The 23,055-nt window shown below is 38.9% G+C and overlaps 1 protein-coding gene across 3 annotated transcripts in view; it reads right to left on the bottom strand.

Moving 5' to 3' along the window:
* SCAPER (S-phase cyclin A associated protein in the ER) overlaps positions 1-23,055 on the bottom strand; it is a 163,747-nt gene that overhangs the window by 8,706 nt on the left and 131,986 nt on the right. For all 3 annotated transcript variants that reach the window (XM_063346275.1, XM_063346276.1, XM_063346277.1), the window contains 2 exons: positions 16,206-16,443; positions 12,980-13,129 (listed from right to left, as the gene is read on the bottom strand). In XM_063346275.1, the coding sequence (XP_063202345.1) occupies positions 12,980-13,129; positions 16,206-16,443 (388 nt within the window). The remainder of the gene's footprint in view (positions 1-12,979; positions 13,130-16,205; positions 16,444-23,055) is intronic.

Genomic DNA, 23,055 nt, shown 5'->3' with positions numbered 1-23,055 from the left:
TTCGGAAGGCGCACTCTGCACTCGCAAGTGCAATAACCACCCTGACCCACTGCATGGGTATTTCTGAAGTTTATCACTTAGGAAAGCGTGATTCATGATTTCTAAAGTCTCTAGATGGAATCCATTGTTTCCTCAAGTTTACTTGGGCCAATATTCACTCTGCAGTATATTGCCTGCCCATTTGCTGCAATTCCTCTAGCTGTGAAAGTCTAAAGCGGTACAAGAGTCAGTCTTTCAAAACAGACTACAATGACAAAAGCCAGCAATATGCCACACAGCACTTGAGTAATAGAAAAGGACAATCAATCAAAAAAATTAAAAGCTCCTTGTGGTACGGAACAGTAATAAAGTTGTGAGGGGAACTCATCATTTTGCTGGAGGTAAGGCTTCCCCTGTCACTTAGGCAGGGTGTCTGGCTACAGACCCGAGGTGACTACTGGAAGGATATTCCATGCGGGATTCTGCAGTTCTTCCCCGCATTCCCAGCAGGACAGCCCCAGCAGCCTTCCTCTCCCGCTGCTGCTTCCCGCACGTTGCAAAGATCTTCTTGGGATGGAAGGTCTTTGCTAGAGAACTCACAAACCAGATGGACCCAAATAACTTGGGTATGATTTTCCCCTGGGTAGAAAAGGGAATGTTGCAGCTCATTTTGTTTTTCTGTGAAGTTCCCAAGGGCCCAAAAATAACTTTCTGATGATCCTGCAGGAACGAGAACCCTAAAAGTGCGACCCCTTTCCTTGCGTGCAGGAGATAACTCCTGGCATCCACAGGGGCAACCTTCCCATGAGAACTAGCCAGGGAAAGATGGTGTGGAGAACACCTCCTAATTCTATTTACACATTGTATATACATACATTTGTCTTTCACTTAATCTTTCTCTATATTCCTTTTATCATGAATGAAAACTACAATTACTTTTAAATGCCTACATATGAATTTTTGTCAAAGCAGGGTAGTAAAATCTTCATAACTAATAGGATCCAGATCTTCTGAATGATACAGTAATAATTCAGAATGTATCAACAGTTACATGTCAAATCAGAATTAAAATCTTATCAAGTCGATGGTTAATTATATAAGAAAATTAAAGTAAGAATCCTCTAGTCTCTGAAACTATTTGTTCACAATCAGGTAACTGCGTTTATAAGCATCTTGTAAGTAATAATCAGAATTTTCATTGAGAAAACTAAAATGTCAGTCAGAAAGTTGAAGAATGACTGTATGTAAAATATTGAACCAAATATCAGCCAAACTGAAGTGAACTGGTAATTCACATGTCCTAATTAGACACGTAATGTAGATGCATGCTACTAATTTTTCAAGAACTAGTAGTTCAATCAAATTGTCTTGTGAAGTTTTACATTTTTTTAAACCATGAAGTAACATTTTTGGTGACACTCTAAATTTCTGTTTCCAAGTTGTAACTGCACATATTTTACATATGCAAAGCATTAAAAAAAAGAGAAAAATAATTGAATTTAAAACCTTCCAGAGATTTAAAGAAGATTAAGATCAGAGATAAGTTTTCAATGATTCCACGCATGCATGTTAAATATTGCCAGATATTTTATTATAAGCAACCAAAAAAATGGTTCAGTCTCAGACCAAGAACTTTTTCACTCCTTGTGTACTACAGAAGGTTAGTCGGGGATTACTGCAGAGTGAAAGTGCTGATTTTTAAAGCAATATTTAGTCTAGTTCTACTGATGGATTTAGGTTTTCTTGTTCCACTTGGACATTTGCAGCTCTGGAAAGGCATCATTCATGTCAGTTATTTCTGTCCATACATACCATAAAAACACTGGAATTATCTTTCAAAGAGGCTAATTAATTTTCTGGTCAGGAGGAACCGAAAGCCAGCAGCAAGCTTTTTGTCTACACAAAGGCAAAACAAAAACAACTGAGAAGTGAGTATTCAACTGATTCAGAAAGCCAGGTTTTCAATGGATTAACCTGTGCCAGATCAGAGACTCACAATATTACAAATCAGTTATTATCATTGACTGAAGACTATCCATACATTTAGAAAGTTACAAGACATTCATCACGTGTCTAAAATGATAATAATATTTACCATTCTATTCAATTATTTCCTCGGGGGTTGCTTTTCCCCCTACCACAAAATAATAAATAAAAAAATCTCAGCACAGTATTCCAGGTTCAAAATGAGTTGGTTTAAGCCTGGCAAAACGCTGTTCTCCTCCAAATAATTAGACAGTGGAGAGGTTATCAAGTCCAAGGGTATGTTTTTAATTGGTCAAAGCAGCTTTCCCTCGCTATCAAAGGAACAAGACGGGGCATTTGCTGTGAGACATTTGCCACATCCATTTTGGTGTGGCAAGTAATGGTGCCAACGACACCCATTAATCCAGGGTTCTTTACGTCGAGGGCCGGGGAACACAGCTGGCGCTGGCCCTTGGAGAGCTGAGGGGTAAACAGGAGAGCCCTCAGCCCCAGGCTACCTCAGGAACACGTGCACTTCCATCATTTTTGTTTCATTTTTGTGAGACCCACTGAACACTTTTCACAACCGTAACTGGAAGACGTGATTTAAGTGTTGCCAAATAGAAACACTGTACGTGGGTACTTTTCACAGCAGATCCTGTGATTTATTTGAGTTCTCGTTTGCATTCTGTTGTGCTGCCCCATGATTTCCTTTACCATGCATTTCCTATTAGGGCAATGATTTTGCAAAAGCTTATTTTTTGTTATGCTGACACTTCACTGAGGTCACCAGTAACGCTTGTGTACAGAAAGGTGTAGAGGTGTGCTTTCCGCACAACAAATAACAGCAAAGCTCACGGCAGCCCGGATACTGCCCCACATCTCTCCTAGTAGCCGGCTTGGTTGTTCTGCCTGCTGGCTCACATTGCCTTCCAGAAATCAACTACACAAAAGTATAATAAGTTTTAAAAAGTTGGGTGTCTTTAAATGTTAACTTGATTGTAATGTTTGCTTATTATTTCTATTCCTTTTTCTATAACTTATGTCATGGTTTATGCTGTTAAAAATATGCAACATAAAACTGCCAAAACTTTGGCACCAAACGGACTGCTAGCATCAACAGCACTGCTAGGGCACAGGGGTAGTGGGATGGATGTCCAACCAACAAAGTAGTGACGATGTCCAGCAACCCTCAGCTGCCATCCGAGCCCCTGGAACCGCACGTACGCTGCCAGGTCTCCCCAGTAAGAGAGGGATGCTTGCTTGGAAACACTGGGGCAGGAGAAGAATGTGACTGAGGGGTGCTTGCTGTAGCCTATCAGCTTCTTTCGTCCACAGAAGAAAGGAAAAATTGCTTCTTGTTGCTTAAAGATAGCAGAGAAAACAGGAAGATTGCCAAGGAAAGAACTGAAATCTGCAGCCACAAAAACCCCCAAATGTCAAGATCTGAGCAAAACCCCACAAGCATTTAAGTGCACCACTCCCGTGTGACCAACTCTGCACAACAATGTTGTGTTCCTAGTACTCTACGGTCAGGCTGGTTTTTTAGTAATTTTGAAGAAGTATTAGGAGTTGTAGCTCTTTTATCAAATGAGGTGTGAGCCAAAATTATAGTAAGGTGAAGTGGATACAGGAAAATGGAGTTGAACCGTGACTTTGTAAAGTTTAGAACTTCCTGAAGTGAAACCTTCCTCAGCTCTGGGAGAGGAAAAGCTTCTCACGAAACGGTGTATTCCACAGGTACTTAGAAATAAATACAGTGATTAATCACTGTGAGCTGAATTAACTGATACATCCTTCTTAAGAGAATTTCCTTTTTTTTTAAATGAAATGAAGCATTAAAATGTGCTCTTCTACTTCACTGTGTTCTTCTGCTGTAACGTATTTCACATTCAGATGCAATTTTCTTAGAACAACTCAGACTAAAAAGCTAATGGTTCTCCAAGGGGCACTCCTTGGCTTTTCCACTGTCTTGTATGACCGACGGTTCCAAACTTGAACACGGCCATTATAAACATTTGGATCTTAAAATTGCCCTGTTGGTATGGGAACTATTAATGTTTCTTTTCTATTTATTTATCATTTATATAAATGTCAATTCTAACTTGTACAAACGACTAACAACTTTATTGAACAGGAACTGAAACTCTGTGCATCTGATCTCTGTAACTACAGTATTCCATCAAACAGTTAAATCCTTTTGTTTGATGTCAGGTTATTTATAACTTCGTAAAAGAAATAAGTCTTTATATTAGTAGTCCAGAGTTTCTCTTCAAAGTTAGATCTGCATTATTTCTTTGCTTCTATATAAACAGATCCCATACTGCTAGCATTTAATCAGCAGAATATGTCACCACTTAGGCTCTTCTTCTGTTTTAAGGTCAAGCTCTCTTCTTTCCATTTTGCAAACTCCACTATTGGCAAGGCTCTCGGCAAAGAATGTTCTAAATTCCTCCTAACAGCTATCAGGAATCGGAGCACCAATTCCACGCAAAAACAACGTTCCAGAATGCTACATTCAAATTTAAAAACAAGAATTTTGTCTATTTGAAAAATCCCACTACTTATTGTCTTAACATCACATGTAAGCTTTCCGACAGAAGATAACAGAGTTCAGAAATAACATTAGTCTTCCTATAAAGCACATTACGAGCATCGTCCTTTTAGAGCTAGCTCTGTGGTTTAAGAACATGGATTCCGTGGTGCTCTGTGTAAATGTAATAAAGAAAAAATTATCTGAGCAGTTTTTGTATAATCATCCTAAGCCATTTGAGCATTCAGGATAGGACAACGGCAAATACAAGTACAGTGATGCTGTTAAAAGACGTAAAAACATTTCTCAAAAGTGATGCTAACAGGAAATCTAGATAAAAATAAGATAAAGAAGATTAAAAAGGTAAAGCTCTTGAAAAAACGTCACCAAAAACGACAAGTCACCTTAGTTAAAAGATAACAAATTAAGTATACAGCGATTAAATTCATCAATAAGTACATAATGTTAAACAGATATTGTAATTAAAAGATGAGCTCCATAACAATGTGATGAGAGGAGAATGGAAACAATTCTAACATGCACTGAGGCTATTTGTGAATTTAACACACGCCCAGGCTACAGGATAAAATAGCGGTCTAAAGCCTGAACTAGAAAAGGCCTTAAGGAAAAGCTTAACTTTAAAAATGCTAGCATTTTAGCATTTAACATAGTAACATAAAAATACAAGTTTAAACATGCGAGGTTGCTCTCATGCTTAATGTTCATCATATACTTAAGTACCTTGTTAAATTAAAGGGTATCATGATTTCTAGAAAACAGTAAACTTTATTGCTTCCAAAATAATAACGTACCAGGAGATTTGTATGTTTGAGTGTTGGCCTAATAATTTTTAATCAGAGGAGAATACTATTATACAACAAATGTATTGAGAAATACATGTATTCTGCAAGCTCAAATAAAAACTATCATGCCGTGTCTCAAATCCTTAGGTATTATTCTGAACACTGAACTGATCAGAATTGGACCTCACAGCCCTGCGCTATTTTTGAAGAATCATCTTCACATTTAGGTAGCACCCTCCACTGATGCCGTACCGCTTGGAACTTTAAGCTGCTGCTTTAGGTGTGATTCTCTACTCATTTATGCAGATGAAACTCAGTTGATGTGAACAAACAATTCTTGATTTAAAGGCTAGAGAAGAAACAGGAGCTTAGCCAACAGACGTTCAATCAGACTACTGGCAGAGGTTTCTGCCGTCATCCTTGAAAACATAGCTAGTTTGGCTCAAAATCCCCAGAAGGTGTGAATAATTAAAATATATCCCCTCTAAACCACAGAAAATCTTTTTGTGTTTCTCAGGGCATTTTCCCTCTTCAAAAGCAAGCATCTTCTGTCACTCTCCAGAACCCTACTTGCAAGTGAGCTATACAGCCTTAGAACTTTTATTACTAGTACATTTTGTCTTCTGGCTTCCACAATAAATGTAAAGGCTTTGTGAAAATATCTGATCGCCGACTGAAAGGGCTGTGAAACGCAGAGCCACTGGACATGTTTCAGAGCTGGCTGAGGAAAAGCTTCAAACAGAGAGCAAGAAAATGTACTTTTCTGCCATGAAAAATGTGCTACAATTTACCCATCACTAAGTTGAGAGGAAGACGAGCAAGATTTTCCACAGTACTCACTCTGCAAGATTTAATGCATTTTATTTTTTCTTTATGTTTCAGTATCACTTCAATCAAGTGTTACTTGAACTGAACACATGATGAAATGGGTTTGGGAGACTTTTTTTGGGCCTCTTGCAGGCTCCCAGGCTTTAGAGTGGCATCCAAGTGCTCAGAACAACTGTCAACCGCCCGAGCCCAAAGCTGTGAACACAGAGCAGGCTGGCGTCCCCTCCGCATGGGGCCAGCCACGGTGGGGACAGGCACGGGGGGGCTGCAGAGCCTTGGAAAATTTGGGAGTTTATGGGAGCAGTACAGGGAGTTCCCTCACACATGAGGCGAGACAGACAATAGCTCACAAGGCCTGATTAAATATTTGCAGGCTTGAGACTTTGTTTTAAATTTGTGTGTGAAGTGTAATTCTCACGCAAAGGGGGGCGCGACAGGCAGGGTGGGGAGGAGGCAGGGCCAAGGCAGGCGTTGCACAAGCTTCTGCGTCCAGTGCCGCCGACGCATCTCCACCAGCCAAACCCATCGCATTCCAGGCCCAGGTCTTAGCTGAGAAGAAACTGCTTATTAAGCACGATTACGCCAAATTCTGTGCTTTTTTTTCAATGCGGATAAAGGTCCACTGGGGATTAAGCTGAGACCACCAAACTCTCTTTATTCCTGACCCAGGAATAAGATTAGAACGTCGCTCTCCAGAGGCGGCATTAGCCGATTGCTCTCTCTCCTCACCACTAAGCTTTAGTTACGGACTGCATCTTAAGGTTGTTGAAAGTACTGGCTTTTACAACATTGGGAGCTGAGCTTATTCTTTTGTGTTTACAGTTTAAGAATAAGACAATAAGATCGATTTCTTGTTGTGCATTAATTTCTCATATTAATTCCAATACACTCTCTTCCTGTCCTACACGAATCAGCCAGCCATGAACTGAAACTAAATACACTTGATTTCATGTTAAGTCTTTGCTCATATTAAATTACCTTCCCCACACCCTCTAAAAAAAAAGAAAAAAAGATTATGGGATGTATTTTGGAATGTTGGAAATACAATTCAGATTTGATGTGTGAAATATGCAGTCCCACATGCTCCTGTTGGATTTTATTTACTTTCTAATAGATAATTCTTAAAAAAGGAAAAAGTTGGTCGGTAAGCTCAAATAACAACAAAGGTGTCTGACAAATTACCTAAGAAGCACCCCAACTTTTCACTGGCTGCCTAGGTAGGAATCCTATCTCTTGCGAAGATACTGGTTCACTTAAGTGAATTTATGTGGTCTGAGCATGCAAGGCTGATAGAGGAAAAACATACATTACGGATCTGTTTTCATTTACTCCATTTTAACTTGGTGAGTTTAATCCCCAGGGCATTTTTTGTTCACAAGCTGAAGTGCTCCTAAATGGTTAGCCAAGACTACAACTTCACATGAATCACTCCCTCACCGAAATCCGCTATTCCACAGAATTTACCAGGCATATTTTTTGTTCAAACCTATAAAGCTTTAAAAGGTTGTGTTTGGTTTTTGGCTTTTTTTTTTTTTTTTTGAAAGGTTTAAAAACTTAGTTTAAGAACTAAACCCACAGCTTCATGAAATCCATACTCCTAAAAATCCCTCCTCTGAAAAGAAACTAACAAAATCAGAATTAAGTCATTTCAGATACTATTTACTTAAAAATACGAACATTAACTATATGGTAACTACCAACTCCTGCATCTTTACTCCTGTGTTGTATTTTCAAAACCTCCACCTACCAGATCAAAATTGTTCCAGTCACTCCATAGCCCCAAAAGCAACATAAATAAGAAAAGTTTAATGATGGCCTCTAGTAAACAACCCATATGGAAACTCTACATAATATTTTTATAAGCATTCTTCCAAGTTTTCCTGTCAACTTCTGATTTTCACAATTTTTCCATTTTAAAAGTATTTTTCTTTCTTCACACTAACACCAGAGGAAACTGGCCACATACTGAAACTCAATACGCACTAACACTGTCAAAAGCACAAAATAATTTCCCTACAGAAGGTAACTCTTAATCTAAAGTCGCTTTGTAAGTGTTCCCTACAAGCTAGCAGTACTCGTCGCCATAGTTAGCATAGACGTCATATACATCTATGTGATACACACTTACGGTGGGATTAAGCGTACTGCTATTTTATGACAGAAGACTTGCCACTTGAAAAAAAAATGCTAAAAAGAAAGAAAATATAGCTATAAGCCAATCGTTTAACAAAAAAGGGAAAAGACAATCTCAGTACAAAGCCCTTCTGGGGGGAAAGCTACTGTGCTTTCTTGTGCTGGGAACGAGTCAGAAATTTCACGATCCTTTCAGAACTGTGCCTACCATACAATGTTTTAACTGCTTTGAACATTATATTTATACCTGTGATACTGCTGTGTGACATTCTGTATTTTTAAGACAGGAGAAATTCCTCTCCCAAAATATCCTGTAATCTTACTGTTCCTTATTCCTTTAACTGGAGCTAGCTAGTGTGCCTGAAACATGTTTTGTGATAAATTTTCCGTATGTATACAGCAAGGATAAATTTCTAATAAGTGGGTGATGCTACTAAATCTATGTAACTCTGTGTGCTTCCGTTTTCATATGGGCTACTAGATATTAATATTTCAATTATAAGTTTACAGTAAGAATAATATACCGTACTTATGGACACAAGTGTCAGGGGATAAAAGGTTTGGAGTGACAGAGAAATAAATTTGAGTTACGCAACTGGAAGACAAACTTTTGGGGATGAAATCCCTTCTTCACGGATGCATGGTTTATGCATCCAAATTTTTCCAATTGTAGTGGTTATTCTAAGAGAAGTTTTTACTTCTATCTACAAACCCTAATTTTATAATTAAGTTTTTAAAAGCTGCATACACTTTTCCCTAGCTCTTTCTCAGAGATTTTTGTTTTGCAATCCAGTAATAACACGTGTTAGTTCGACAATTTAGAAGTATACAGTTCTGTATCCTACAAATCCCAAAAGTTGGTGTGATTCTTCTGGAGCACTCTAAACACAGTGTGTGTCAAAGGCTGAAAGAACAAAAGTTGTTTCTATTTAAATAAATGCTCAGCAAGACAAATGAACAATGCAACTTCCTTTGGAGCCTGCCAGGCAAGATTCTGAGTATCTGATTTGTGACGACTTTTCAAATGAAAAATATTCACTAACTGCAATGAATATGGAAAGATTTTTATTCCCAATACAGCAATGTGAAAGAAGCCGAATCGTCTGTCGTTCACATTAATTTAATTATGTGGCCACATTCAATTATCCAATATAATATGCAAATGAATCGAGCCGACAGCACATGCTAATTATATTCATTATAATAATTAAATCAACAATGAAAGGGAATAAAAATGTAATGAAATAGGAGGATATTTCTAATTAACATGAATGTTTTAATTAGAAATTGTAATCCCATAGTTTGATATAGTATGATTGGCTTATTCAAAGATTGGACATTATTTTTATTACACTGTTTAGTGCTACATGCCTATCCTTCGTACCATGGGACCTGTTCTTGTATGTTAATAGATTAAATGGTGGCCAAAAAAAAGAGAATCAGTTTCCTTGATCATACTTCATGCAAAGCAGATGTCTAATAAAGCTGAGCTCCGCTATGGCATGATTACAGAACCCCGTCTCATGAAACGCAGGCTGTCGAACTCTGTAGTAAACAAAAGTTCACGTGCCGATACAAAACAGACAGTGCAGTTCAGGCTTGACTAACAACGTTAAAGCATTTAAAATATTAAAGAAACTCTTTGCTTTTTGAAATTTTCAGTTTCATAACTGATTTATTTCTTCAGTGGCAGCAGCTGCCCTGAAAAACCTTTATGAATGTTAAAATAAAATACAAAAAAAGGAAAGGAATATTACTAATATACTATATGTGGGCAGAGTCAGCAAAATCATAGCCTTTTTAAAATAAACACAGCAAGCACTACGAAAACACTCGTGTTCCTTCGGAATCCATTGTCCTCATCGCTCCTCGACAGAATCACTTGGACCTGGACCAAAAGCCAAGCGTGGTGAAATTGCTAAGTGGGACCCCAGCCACTGTCTCCGCGTGTGTGGGACCCACCGTGAGGCCCTCCTCTGCCTCGGGCTCCTGGAAACCGCACTGAAATATCACTCCTGAAGCTACACGAGAGAAAGAACTTTCCGCTTCAATTTGCCGCTCAACTAAATATAAAGACTTTTACAGATAGTGTAATAAAACCAGAGAAACCCGTATTACATTAAATGATTGGCATATGATGCTCTTGGAAGATTTTCTTCTATGAATGTGAAATATTTAGGAAATTGCCCTTTTATTATTTTGACTGCATAGTGGTAATAATTCACTTCCTTAAATCACAGTACTACTACACAAGGTCAATGCTGAGGTTGACAGGTTGTAAAATTTCCTTTTTAGAAATCTATCTATTCTCCAAACTGGGAAACTGCAAATTTTTTTAATAATTAATGCCTTTTTTTCTTTATTCCAGTACGCCGTTTTGGATATTTATCTGCTGATGTGGATAGACAAAGGAATTGCAAAAGGCACACCAAAAACTCCAAACAACTATTTGTTTTGTTTTTGTGTTTTGGTTTTTTTTTTTTTAAGAGTTGAAAGGAATGAAAACATACAAAGGTTTGTAGTAAGGAATACAAGTTTAGAGAGGAAAAGACTTAAACTACAAACATTTCAAAACGAATGTATATTTGACTGTAAGAATAATGTGAATCTGCTTTGAAATATGTCAGTTATTTACTCCTTTAAAGTTTGTCCAAACAGTAAACAAAAAGAGCTATCAGGCTCTATGGAAATTTGTTTTCATAGCTCAAGTCTGGTGTATCTATTTTTATTATGCTGTTCTTTCCAGGAGTTCAAGCCTACTATTTGAAAGCTTTCACTGTGAGACCAATTTTTTATTTTTAGTAGGACTCTGCAGATGATCAACAACAGAAGAAAAAATTGGAAGCTCCTAACATAATAGAAAATTAAACCATAACTGAATGAAGAGAAAGCACTTCCCTTTTAATGAAAGGCCTCATATCTTTGCTGGAAGTCACAACACTAACAGCACCTGAAAATAACAACTGTAAGCAAGTCGTACTGCTTTGCCTAGTAGTAAAAGGAAGAATACTTCTTTTTACTAAGAAAACCTTCCCCACATGTTGCAAGTCCCCAAGTGAGGAACGCTTCAATTTTTCAAAATGTTTTCTTTAAACAAAAAAAAAACACCAACAAAAAACCACCAACAAAATGCCACTTCTGAAATTAAATGAAACGTTAAGTGTGCCATAGGCCATCTCTCGAGATAGTACCACCAAAGCAAACCACCACGGAAGACTGCTTTTAGTGTATGAAAAGTATGCACATACCATGGGTGTTCAACTGACTCTTGGAGCTGCAGAAGCTGCCTTTTAATCTCAAAAATGAACTCAGTGTGGGGCAGATGAGCGATGGCACGTGGCCTCACCCCCAGTGCACACGCCGAAGACTCCGAGACACTGCAGAGTCCCCCACTGGGAAGGATGTCCTCAGACAGGGGTGGTCTGCAGCCCCCATGGCCAGCTGCTGCTGTGGCACGGTGCCCGCTCGCGGGGCTGGGACCTTGGCCCCAGGGCACGAGCGCTGGGCAGCCCCGGGCACTGCAGGCTCCTCGAACTGACATCGCTGGTAGGAAATCCCTCTTCTGCGCTATTCCTGGCACATTTAGAGTTGCAAGTCCTCCATGCAATGAATCACATCTGTTTATACTCATGTGCCAGAAAAGACATTTTTAAACTGCAGAGAAAAGACAACATTGTTTGCTGGCACTTCTGGATGCCAGCATGACCTGTTGCGTAGCAGTGGGAATCGGAAAATGGCAGCGGTATCACATGGATTTTCAAAACGACCATATTAAAACGCGTTGCCCACAGTCAGCTCCAGCTCCAGATCCTGCAGGATCCTCCCTCCGGCTGTGGCCAAAGCCACAGAAGCATTACTATATAATTACATTATATAATACTTCTGACAGCATTGTCAGCTTTAAGATATTCTAACGTTCTAGTTATCGTCAACAACTGTAAGAATGTTATCAGACAGCTTTTCTCTAAACCTTTACTGACAAGATGTAACACTTTATTCTTCTGCTCGTCAGCTTAACTGAGGGCACCAAGCTCCTCATCCCAAACTCCTACCCCAAAAGCTGAACAAAAATAGGAACTGGGTGTTACAAGTATGGAGAGAGAACAAAATGAGTAACTTCACAAAATACAGCATTCAACTGAATCATGCCAAAGATGTAGGCCGGGTTATTTCGTAAGCCAGTATGAGCAGTCACAGAGTCCACTGACAAAAGTGGACAACAATCCAAAGGGGAATTTCCACTGTTTGTTCGACAGAGTATTTGGTTTACTACTAAAAAGATTCAAGGAAAAGAATAGCTTAAACTTAAATGAGTGCTCTGGCTACCAGGGAAATGCCGACACTGGCATTTGAGGACAAGTCTTCACGGCAGACTAGCTTACTTGGTTTTAGAAGGGTTTAACTTGGGTACCACAGCCATCTGATCAAGCTGACATGAAGTTAACTCGGAATTAAAAATATCAGTTGCTAAGTATATCTTGGCAGCGAGTAAGGCTAGTTAAAATCAATGCAATGTCAGCAATGTCTGCATAAGAACATGGAGTTTGCTTATGGCCACATAAAATTAATGTTTCTGTGTTAAGATGCAACTTCAGCTTCTCTTTTGCAAACTCATGTATCTGTGCTCAGAGGAACCCCAAGCGCTTCAAAAACAATGTCGAGGGGATTAGTTTTCTTGAGGGATCCATGACTAAATGTGCACCTGATAACTTCTGATCCCATTTTCCATTTGCCTTACCTGATTATCTGGGTTGTTTACAGTAAAATAGCCCACACAAATAATGACTTCGTGTAGCAATCCTTCACAGGTATGCTGGGAACAGTACCACAGCAGAGAGCTGATAATATGCCGGAATGCAAGGGACAGTCCTTCAGCACCCACGATAGACTGAAAAAAAGGCCAAGAAACAGAAATTACAGTCTAACAGTATGTTATAGAAATGGTGTGAATTTTTGTGTTTTGCAAAGTACAGACTATATTCTTTGTTGCAATGACTCTGGAGGGGGACGGAATCAACTCTCCTCTTTCAGTAAATATAGTTTACAACTGGACTACAACATTAAAAGCCACAAAAATAGGAATAAATTCAAATTTTAAAGGGACACAGGAAAAACTGGATTCTGCTTAGTTGACATTCAGCGTAGCATTAGGTTGACAATTCCATTTGACGTACATTGCATGTTCCAGGAAAACTTAATGCTAATAATATTTCTTAGTAATAAGCAAAAGAAACCAAACCGTCTTCATTTCTGCAAAAAAGCAAAATGCATTTCTCATTAATAACTTGCGCTCTGAATGGAATACAAAGATTAATAACAAATAATGACTTTTCAAACATTAAAAAAAGTTAAAAACATCCAAAAGGAGAGAACATTCAGCTGCAAAGCTTCTTGGGATGCTTTTAAAAAGTAGGCAAATTGCTGTAACGTGGAGATTCAGAATTAGATTTTATCTGCGCAGTCTACAGCCTCTATTTAATAAACATGTCAAACAGACAGAACGACACAAGGTCAAAGGGGAAAACTAAAGCACAAGGAATGAGCATGACAGTCTACTAACTCTAACGAACAGCAATGCAGGCCTGTGAGAAAATCTCTTTCATTTGAGAGTTTTCTTGATTTTATACCTTGTAGCTTGTGTTAAGTACATATACCTAAATCCCAGTCTGTAGTATAATTTAGTTTTAGCACACTCCAGACTTGCCCAGCAAAAGTAGAATCCTTGACAATCACAACAGACTCAGCTGCAGATACTTTCCCCCTTGAACCTCAAGTGTTCTGCTAAGTTAGCCTATTTTCAATATTTAATGCACAATACAGCCACCATTTACTGCTTTACATCATGTAAATGCCACGTTCTTCGTTAGGTCCACCCTTATTTAATTAGTGCTGTCCACACATGCTGTGACCTCGCACTCTGGCTTTAACCTTTCCTGATAACAACAGGTCAAAGGGCACCTGAGTTTGTGTATAAAAGTTAAACTAATTTTTCAAGGAAACTATGCTTCCTTTTTAGCCAGAATTAATATCAGCTCAGGATCCTGCGTTGTTTCTCACTACCATCTTTCAATTGTTTAGACTGTCAAATTAAATGAAATATATACCCATGAGCCATCTGTGCTAATACAAACTCTAGAATACCAGGCCTCTTCTGTTAATCAAAACCCCCTATTCTATAGTCCTACTATTACGTGATAAAACTATTCTTTTGAGATAATAATCAGACAGGACATACACTAGGCTCTGCTGCCTGCTAGCCTGCTCCAGAGCACAAGGTCAGGATGGACAGCAAACTGCCTCAGGTGTATGTTGATTTTTTTAACATTACAGAAACAAATCACATTAATACACTGCAAGGGAGAGCTGCCAAGACTACGCAAGTGTGTCTGTCCATCACAACCGATATTATGCCCACAATTCAGTAAGACAGCCGAGCGGTTACCTCCTGCATTGATGAGCTGAATGAAATAATGCACACCGGTTAGTTTTATACCGCCCTTTATGCAATAATTACTATCTTGCACCATTCTATGTAGAACAAACCAACGCAGGTCATGGGATTTGGGAATTAATGCCGATGGTTTGTTATAAATGCTCAGATACAATGGTAGTTGGTAGAGGGATAAATACGGAGTAAGAAGTTTGTATTTTAAAAATTAATAGTGGTTTCTTGAGATATTGGGGAGCTGCCCCTCAGCCAGTGCCATTTGCTGGAGCTCCCCGACAAGCTGTAGCTGTCCCAGTCCAAGTCTTACTCTCCGGTGGGTACCCATAATTATTTACGGCAACAAATGAATATCCACTCTCAAACCAAGAGGCACTGAACAAGCCACAGAAGTGAACTACTTTGAAACATCTTGATTTACAGAGAGAAATGGGAGTTAATGGTGTGTGTAAGAGTTGTTTTACGTGAAACTCCAATAAATAAACTGTTTCTGTGCCCTGTAAAAAAGCCCCGACTGGACTGGATCCTGCAGCTGCATCTATACAGGTGAATGTTGCTACGCACGCACTGCTTGTTGCTGTTACCAGAAATACTAAATGTAATAAAAATCAAAGTCAAGAAATAGGAACTGAAGGAGACTTATACCTTAGACTAAATTCTTTACCCGTGCAAAGCTCTTGCTGAATTTAATGCATTTCAGATGGAGCGTGTGGTACGACTTATATACAAATTACATATTAAATGAAACAGAAACCTATTCTGATGAATTGTATAAGATTGATGCTGCTAAATGTGTTTTGCAAAGCAATGCTTTTTGACAGGTGTTTCATATTAACAACCCAACTGCTTTGCCAATTTATCTGAGAAATACACTAGTATTTGTATCTTCTTGTATGGCAAAACGGTTCATTTACACTAGGAATCTATTCACAGAAGAAGGTAAGAAAAGACTTACCTTCCCAAGACTCAAAATACGATCTCTGAGTTTCTTTCACAAATAAAAACTACGGAAAATTAAATTTCCAATTTTTTGTCAATAAAATTTTACTTGGATAAAAAAAAATGATATCAAGTTATTTTCAGTTTCAGTTGTACAATCTTAATGCAAGTGACCACTGAAAGTGCTGAAAAATGTGAACTGTGGTTATAATATAAGCAAGTCCTTTCACATTAGAAAAACTGTTATTTCATGCTTTCGACCAAGATTTTTTTCCTTATATTTTTGGGGCTTATTAAATATAAGAAGTACTATGCTAAAAGTGAGGGGTTTTGAACAGAAGTAGTAATGGATGGGATTCAGCATTTTGCATAGTCCAAATTTTCACTTTTTGCTTAAATTCATTTGCCATAGCTATACAGTGGAAATAAAAGTTATTAGCAATTCTAAGCATGAAAAAACCTAAACATTTAATTGTGAAAGTTCCTTCAATAATTAAGATCTTAAAGACAGAACTTTGTCCAAAGTATATGCAATAATTAACATTTTCACACTAAGCAAAAGTTTGAAAACGTCTGTTACCTGAAAGGCAGGCAGATCAAGAACAGCAAAACTATTGAAGAAACGTAAACTCTGAATGGCAACCTGGATTGTGTTCGCTGCGTAGCTGTCTTTAGGGCTTGCTGTGTTCGGGTCGGAAATTGTCCCGTGGAAAAGAACACAGTACAGCATATGCAAGACTCCAACCAGATCCGTAGCCTGCAGAACTGCTGTTAGCCCTGTGGGGTCCTGACGTGTATTCTCAAATATGTTCCAAGATCTGGAAAAGAAACATTAAGCCGTCTGAGGAGGAGACCAGCGCTCGGTGAGAACACTTGCCCGGGATGCAGCACTTCTAATAAGCCAAACGTTAGAAAAGCAGTAAACTGCTAACAAGGAAAAAAACCTGATGCCTAATGTGTCAAGAAACCACAACATTTCCAGAAAATGCTTTCAATAATCTGGGCACCGCCTCATGCAGCGCAGCTGTATCTTTAAATATCTTTCTCCACATACCGGTGTCTTTGCTCCCAAAATGGGTTCACGACAGCAAAGCGAGACCACGCAGAAATTGGACAGCTTTACAGACGGAAGCCTGGGGGCACTTTCAGGGGCTCCATGCAAGCTCTGTTTCAGGTCAGTAGCCTGCACCCATCTTTCTTTCCTGCAAGAGCAGCCAGCAGAGGTGGGAGAACTCCCTGGAGCCGCTCACTGCCTCAGTGACAGGCTGCAGACACTGGAACAAACCGCCTACCTAAGTAGCAAAATAAGTTACTAGGACCAGATGAACTTAATCAAATAGTTCTGCAGGAATTTAAGAATGAAGTGGTTGAGCAGTTAACAAAACACACTACTTCTTATTTCAGTCAGATGATATTATGGGAGACTGTACAGTGGCAAAGCACAAATAAGTATGAAGTGCTCGAGACAAACAAACACAGCTTGTGCAAATGCAAATTAGGTTTCTTTGGTACCTTTTGGGTATGCGTGTAGAATAACGGAGAAGGTTTCTGGCTATCTAGGATATCAGGACAGACAGGCAAATAACTCAGGATGCTCTGTCCATTCTCACATCCAAACTTCCAAAAGCACTTAACATAATCCCTCTATGATTTGTACTGTTCATGTTTTTTCACATTATTAATAATCCAGAAGATGACGCAGGACAGTCACTACTAAGGAAGACTGAGATTGTCACTACTCTGGAGGTTAAATAATGTAAGGGAGGCAAATACAAAATAAAGCACACAAAATAATTTAACAAGTTTTATATACTCCGAGTTCTAATTCAAACCCATCATGTAAATCACCTGAACTTCATTACTGAAATACATTTAGTCTATATTGGTAAACAAAGGAAACACTGAAATATTAAGATACAGTGAACAGTAACACTGAAAACATGGTACCTCAAAATCTGGTCTTTACCCCATCTACTGTGTTTCCATGTTAATAAAAAAAAAAAGAAAAAAGCAAAAAAGAAAGAAGTGTCAATATCAGAAGAAACTACAAAGATTTAGTCTATTTTTTTTTTTTAATAATTGAAGGAAAATATGACAGGTGATAAGAGAAAATGTCATAAAAGGACAAAATAGATGAGGGTATCTTTTATAACAACTAAAAGCAAAGGAAATGGGAAAGCAGTGGAAAGAAGAACCATTTCCTAAAAAAATCTGTAACTTCAAAGACCTCAGTTGAATACAGAAATGACTGGACACTCTGAGGGCTCAGAATATTCCTGTTGGCCAGAACCAGTAAGCAGCTTTTCCTTGACTAGAACTGCTCTAAGCGATCTTTTCAGTATCTGCACCAGAAGCACCTTGCACCACTCTGGTACACACACTGCTCTGCTCCAGTGGAGTTTCCAACACAGGTCCTAGGTATGCTGATAATCCTGCTTTATATGATACAGATGCTTGACTTCAATGGAGCAACTAACCCACAAATTCACAGCTACGAGGTTTTGGCCATCATCGTCTTGTTCTGCCATTTTCACATTTTCTAGTGAAGCAAAAAAAAGCAGGTACGAAGCACCACCTCACCCAAACCCAATGTCTATCAACGAGAATCTCTATTTGTAAGAGCACACCGTTGCTTCCTTGGACCAAAGAGACAGAAACAGGCAGTGCAGGATAACGAACCTGCATTCATGTCCCAAAGAAGGCCCTGGTACTGGGCTAACTTCCCATATAGCTTAAATATTTTAAGAGAAGAAGGAACAACAGTTACGCGAAACACCATCCTTGCAGTTGTAATAGCAAACTTGAAAGCTAGTATCTATGCATTTTCCTGTGGGTACAATTCTTCTGTAAGGTAGCACGTGTGGGCAGTAAAAACCTGAGCAACACCTGCTTGCTTTATAGGGCAAGGCTGATAACCAGGTCCTTCTGATCCCACACAGTCCCCTTGTGCCCCCGAGAAGGGACCGCTTAGCAGCTGGGGGGACACAGTGAGCACAGCTACTGCGAGGAGCCTGACAAGCTGCAGGTAGGGGTGGAGGGGAGATGTAGGGGGCTTAGGAAGGCTATTTTGGCACTCAGGCTATGAAGGATCTCTGCACAGCCTCTGAGGGGTCTTCTTGCAGCCCTGAGCCTGTGTGAATACGGTAAGGTAGTATTTGCGTTGTACACCACTTACTCTACAGCACCCATCTGCTTCCACCACTGTCCACTCACGTCTTTACGTTTAGAAGGCAGTTGCTCAGATGACTCACTTCTGCTTTTTACCAAACATGTAAGGAATGATCTGATCTGAAATTAGCATTTATGGGTACTCTTTCTTTCCATGTTATTTCTATTTACAGTCTGTGAATGGTCAATGCTACTGAAAAAGCTTTCAAGTACAGCATCCTCTGCTGCTACCTCAAGGATTAACATCCCGGTCGTATTTCAGCAATACCGATGCTGTACAAAAAATAGATGAGACTGAAGAATTACTTCACAAATCTTTGAAAGAAGCGATCAGATCTTTAGGTAAGACACAATAAAAACAAAAGCAACATAGCTGTACCTATTTTCCAGTACCTGTGTTGTTACACAAGTGACTCCATGACCACCAGTCACCACTGGACCTCCACTATAACGCTGCCAGTTAGCGGCCAGCCATTCGTAGAGAGTTAGCTGGAGACAAATGTGTGAATTTATGGTATAGGTTCCAAAAATGCAGTGTTTGTTTAATACTGTGATAGCCAGCTGAACTCCTAACAACCCTCAGAGAAACTCTGCTACAAAACCAGCCACGACAGCGCTTCAGAAGGCCACCAGTGTGGGATTCTCTCAAAATACATGTAATAACGTTCAAAAGACAAGCTGAAGTAAATTAAAAAGATGGTTAAAATTACGCTTTGATGCCACTTACCTGCTGCAAAAGAAGAACCACAATCATTCAGCTGGTGGTTTGTAACACTCGTAACGACCCTAACAATTACTACGTAAAGAATAAAAAAAGTTGAAAAAATAGCGGAGCTCTATGTGTGTTTTAGGTGGGGCTATGCTCTACGCTGCACAATTTACGGCATTACTTTCCTTCTCCTACGCCTGGAATCTGTGCCCAAAAATCCTCCTTTTGAAGCTCTGTGGTCTTTAAGTGAGTGTGTCTGAATGGAGTCAGCAGAGACACTTGCTGAGCCATCCCCCGGCTGGCCGGCCGCGCCTGGCGCAGATTCCCACTGCTCAGCTCCAGGCCCGGTTGGCACATGGACCTGGCTGCGGCGAGGAACGAACCTGGATGGCTGCAAAAGGCTCTGGGACCACCGCCGCGCACTTCTCCAACTGCGCCTTGCGTGCCTGCAGACTCCTTAATATTCCTCACTTTCAAACAGTTTCTGGTGCACAACTATTTATTTCGCAGTTTGCAGTAGGCCGTATGCGCCACCTTCGCTTAACTGCAATCAAGTAACTGGAACATTTATTTCCACAGTATCGCGTGAGAGCACAGCTCCTTCTGCCAGCTAGTATTTCTTAATTTCAAGCGTAGCTTTTTCAACAGCACAAAACAGAAAAAAAAAACCAACACTCATGGTCAAACGATAACCCCAAATTAATTACTGTATATGATACCTCGCAGAATTTTTGGTGACTGTATGCAATGAGAAGATTGACCAATTTTCACAAAGGTTAAAGTTAGCTTGCTTTCAGCTCTCACTCCATCATTATTTTTAAACAATTCCATATGAAAAAGCTTACATTGCTGGATAAAATCCTTTTACCATTTTGTGCTGCAGTGAATGAATCAAAATATACATAAAAAAGTCAATTGTAAAATAACTCAAAATGCAAGCATTATTTTTTTCACAGAAAAGAATTTAAACTTATATCACAGGACAAAGCTGTTAAAAAAAATAATAATTAAATCTGTCTGCTAGGTTTGGTGGATTGAAGGAACTGTTAGAAACGTTTATTTTTGATGTTGCCTGTATTATAGTTAATGTGTGTATGTACAGGCCACTGGCTCCTGTTGGTTTTAACTGTCAGTTATAATCACTTGAAGTCTAAATGTTTACAATAAAAAGGTAAAAGACATTATTCATACTGGTTGTGGGCTTTAAAGTAGAAAATGTGTATGAGACGTTGGAAAATAAAGCATGAACCTTTGTGCATGCTGCTTTGAGCGATTTTGGTCAAGTCTGTACAACAGGGGATTTCATACATTTAGCAGATTTTTAGTTCACCTCAAAGGTAAGCCCGGTGAAAATTCAGCGATAACTGTCAGGACACAGACTGAAGTAAAAACCCGTAAAAACCCCAAAATCACAAGATGACAGCATCATGCAAGAACCCTATGTTTTACACAACTAAAGTTGAGAGAGGAGATTCCTATTGGGTGTCTCTCCTTTTAATTCTCCTATTTAAAGAAGCTGCCTGAGTAAAATAGTCAGTATGGAGAAAACTTCTTCAATTAATCACTGAAGGGAAGCAAGACTTACTGCATTTTTTACATTGGCTTATAAAGCTGGGAAAACACACAGGCTTTCAAACTTTACCAAGTCTCTATATTTAACACGGCAAAACAGGCAAATATTTATATTATGCTCAAACAACCTGCAGGATCTTAAAAAGAAAAGTTTCATGAAATGCAGGGAATTTTCATTATAGGCTGCCATTATGATTTTCAGCTTCTGCCATCAAGGAGTTTCAGGAATTGGTACGGGGTTTATTACTTGCAAAAAAGGTTTAAGTATTTAAAAATGTGGATGCATACATCACAAGAAAGAAAGACACTAAACAGTGATACTTCATTGCTTAAAATACACCACTATTTTTTAAAAACAGGAATTCAATACAGCTTGATGAGAAACAGCATACTCTGCAGAAGAAGTATAAAACTACAATTTCTCCAAGCTTCAATATGAGCAAACTGTTTATATCTGAAAATATACTGTTTTAAAAACTGACTGAGCTAACAAGCAGACAAGCCTCTCTAAGGGTATACATTATAATGTTTGTATATTTGAAATACATACTCCTGATTAAGAACATGGAGCCAAATGGAAACATGAGTTTTCAAAAGGCTGAGAATACAATCTGTTGGGTGTTTTTTTTATTATTAGGATTTTAAAACTATGATCTGTACTTTCTGCTTCTAAATTATTTTATTTAGAGAGAGATGTCAAAATAAAGAGGCAAAATAATAATGGAAGAAGTGTAAAGAACTATTTAGCACCTGTCAGACCTTGTTATAATTCACACCATCAAGCTAGGAATCACAGTACTGTGTAAAAGTGATGATTTGAAGCATTTTAGTCATTTCAAGAACAAGTTTCAGTTAGTTTACAGGACTTGCTGATCTGCTGTCTGTTGGAAGCAATGAGAAACACAACCAGCGTTTGGGCAGACTTGCATCTCATTCACCATCCAGCAGCCAAAACAGACATTATCTTAATTACTATAATAAAACTGAAAACAGACTTCCTCATGTGCCATTACATTCACTATTTTCCTGGATCAATCCCCTGTGTATCTGCAGCTTTCTGACACTGCAGCGTGTAATCCACAACTTCATTAGCTGTTGACGCAGATTTATGTGTGTTGTACTACTGTTTTGAGATAACACATAACAGTAACAATTTAGCTACTGTACTGCTATGACATTCTATTTTCCTAGATTAACGAGGGAGCTTGCAGACATTTCTTACATCAAGAAAACAGCAAAATTTTGAAAAAGTTGCTGTCCTACGAAGCTGCACGATTTAGGGACTATTATTTGCGATATTCTCTTTATGCATAACTCACTTTCCTCCTTGTGTCTGTGTTATTGTTAGTCCACTGTACTGCTCTTAGGGAGAACATTCTTCCTTAGTGATTAACCCTTACACTGCACCGCCACTGACAGTCTCCTCCTGCTGTTTGCATTAACTCTGTGATTAGTGTTAATTTCTTCATTCATAGTAATGGGCAAAAGCAAAATAAGGCATTAACAACAGTCCTCCACAGAGTAACAACTAAACCTGTTGGGCAGAAATCTTAGTTCCAGAGACTTACAGGGAAAAAGGGAATACAGATTTGATGAACACTAGGCAGCACAGGAAAAGACAGGAACATAAGATCCTTGCTACGCTGATGAAGGATTTGCCATATATTTTCTTCTTTTCTTAGTCTTCACTCCTGCTTTTAGGGCAGGGTGAGCGGGGGCAGCATGGCCATGTTTTTATTAATGCTCCTTGCATTCCGTGCCTGCTCATTGTTTTCCCTCTTGCATTTACAAGCCAAGCATGCTCCATATGCGTATTCAGGATTCAATGGCCCAAACCAGGCCTTGTATCTCTCGTAGTTACAATAATAAATACTGGAAAACAAGGCTCTCATCCTGAACCTTGCTACTGGACATCTGGAATTGGTCACAAACTGCAAGGCAGATTTATATGGCCATATAAACCACTGTTTTTTTGTTTAGG

The sequence above is a fragment of the Chroicocephalus ridibundus genome, chromosome 9 (genome assembly GCF_963924245.1).
Source record: "Chroicocephalus ridibundus chromosome 9, bChrRid1.1, whole genome shotgun sequence".
NCBI classification, from domain to species: domain Eukaryota; kingdom Metazoa; phylum Chordata; class Aves; order Charadriiformes; family Laridae; genus Chroicocephalus; species Chroicocephalus ridibundus.
This window is presented reverse-complemented; position numbering and strand designations above follow the sequence as displayed.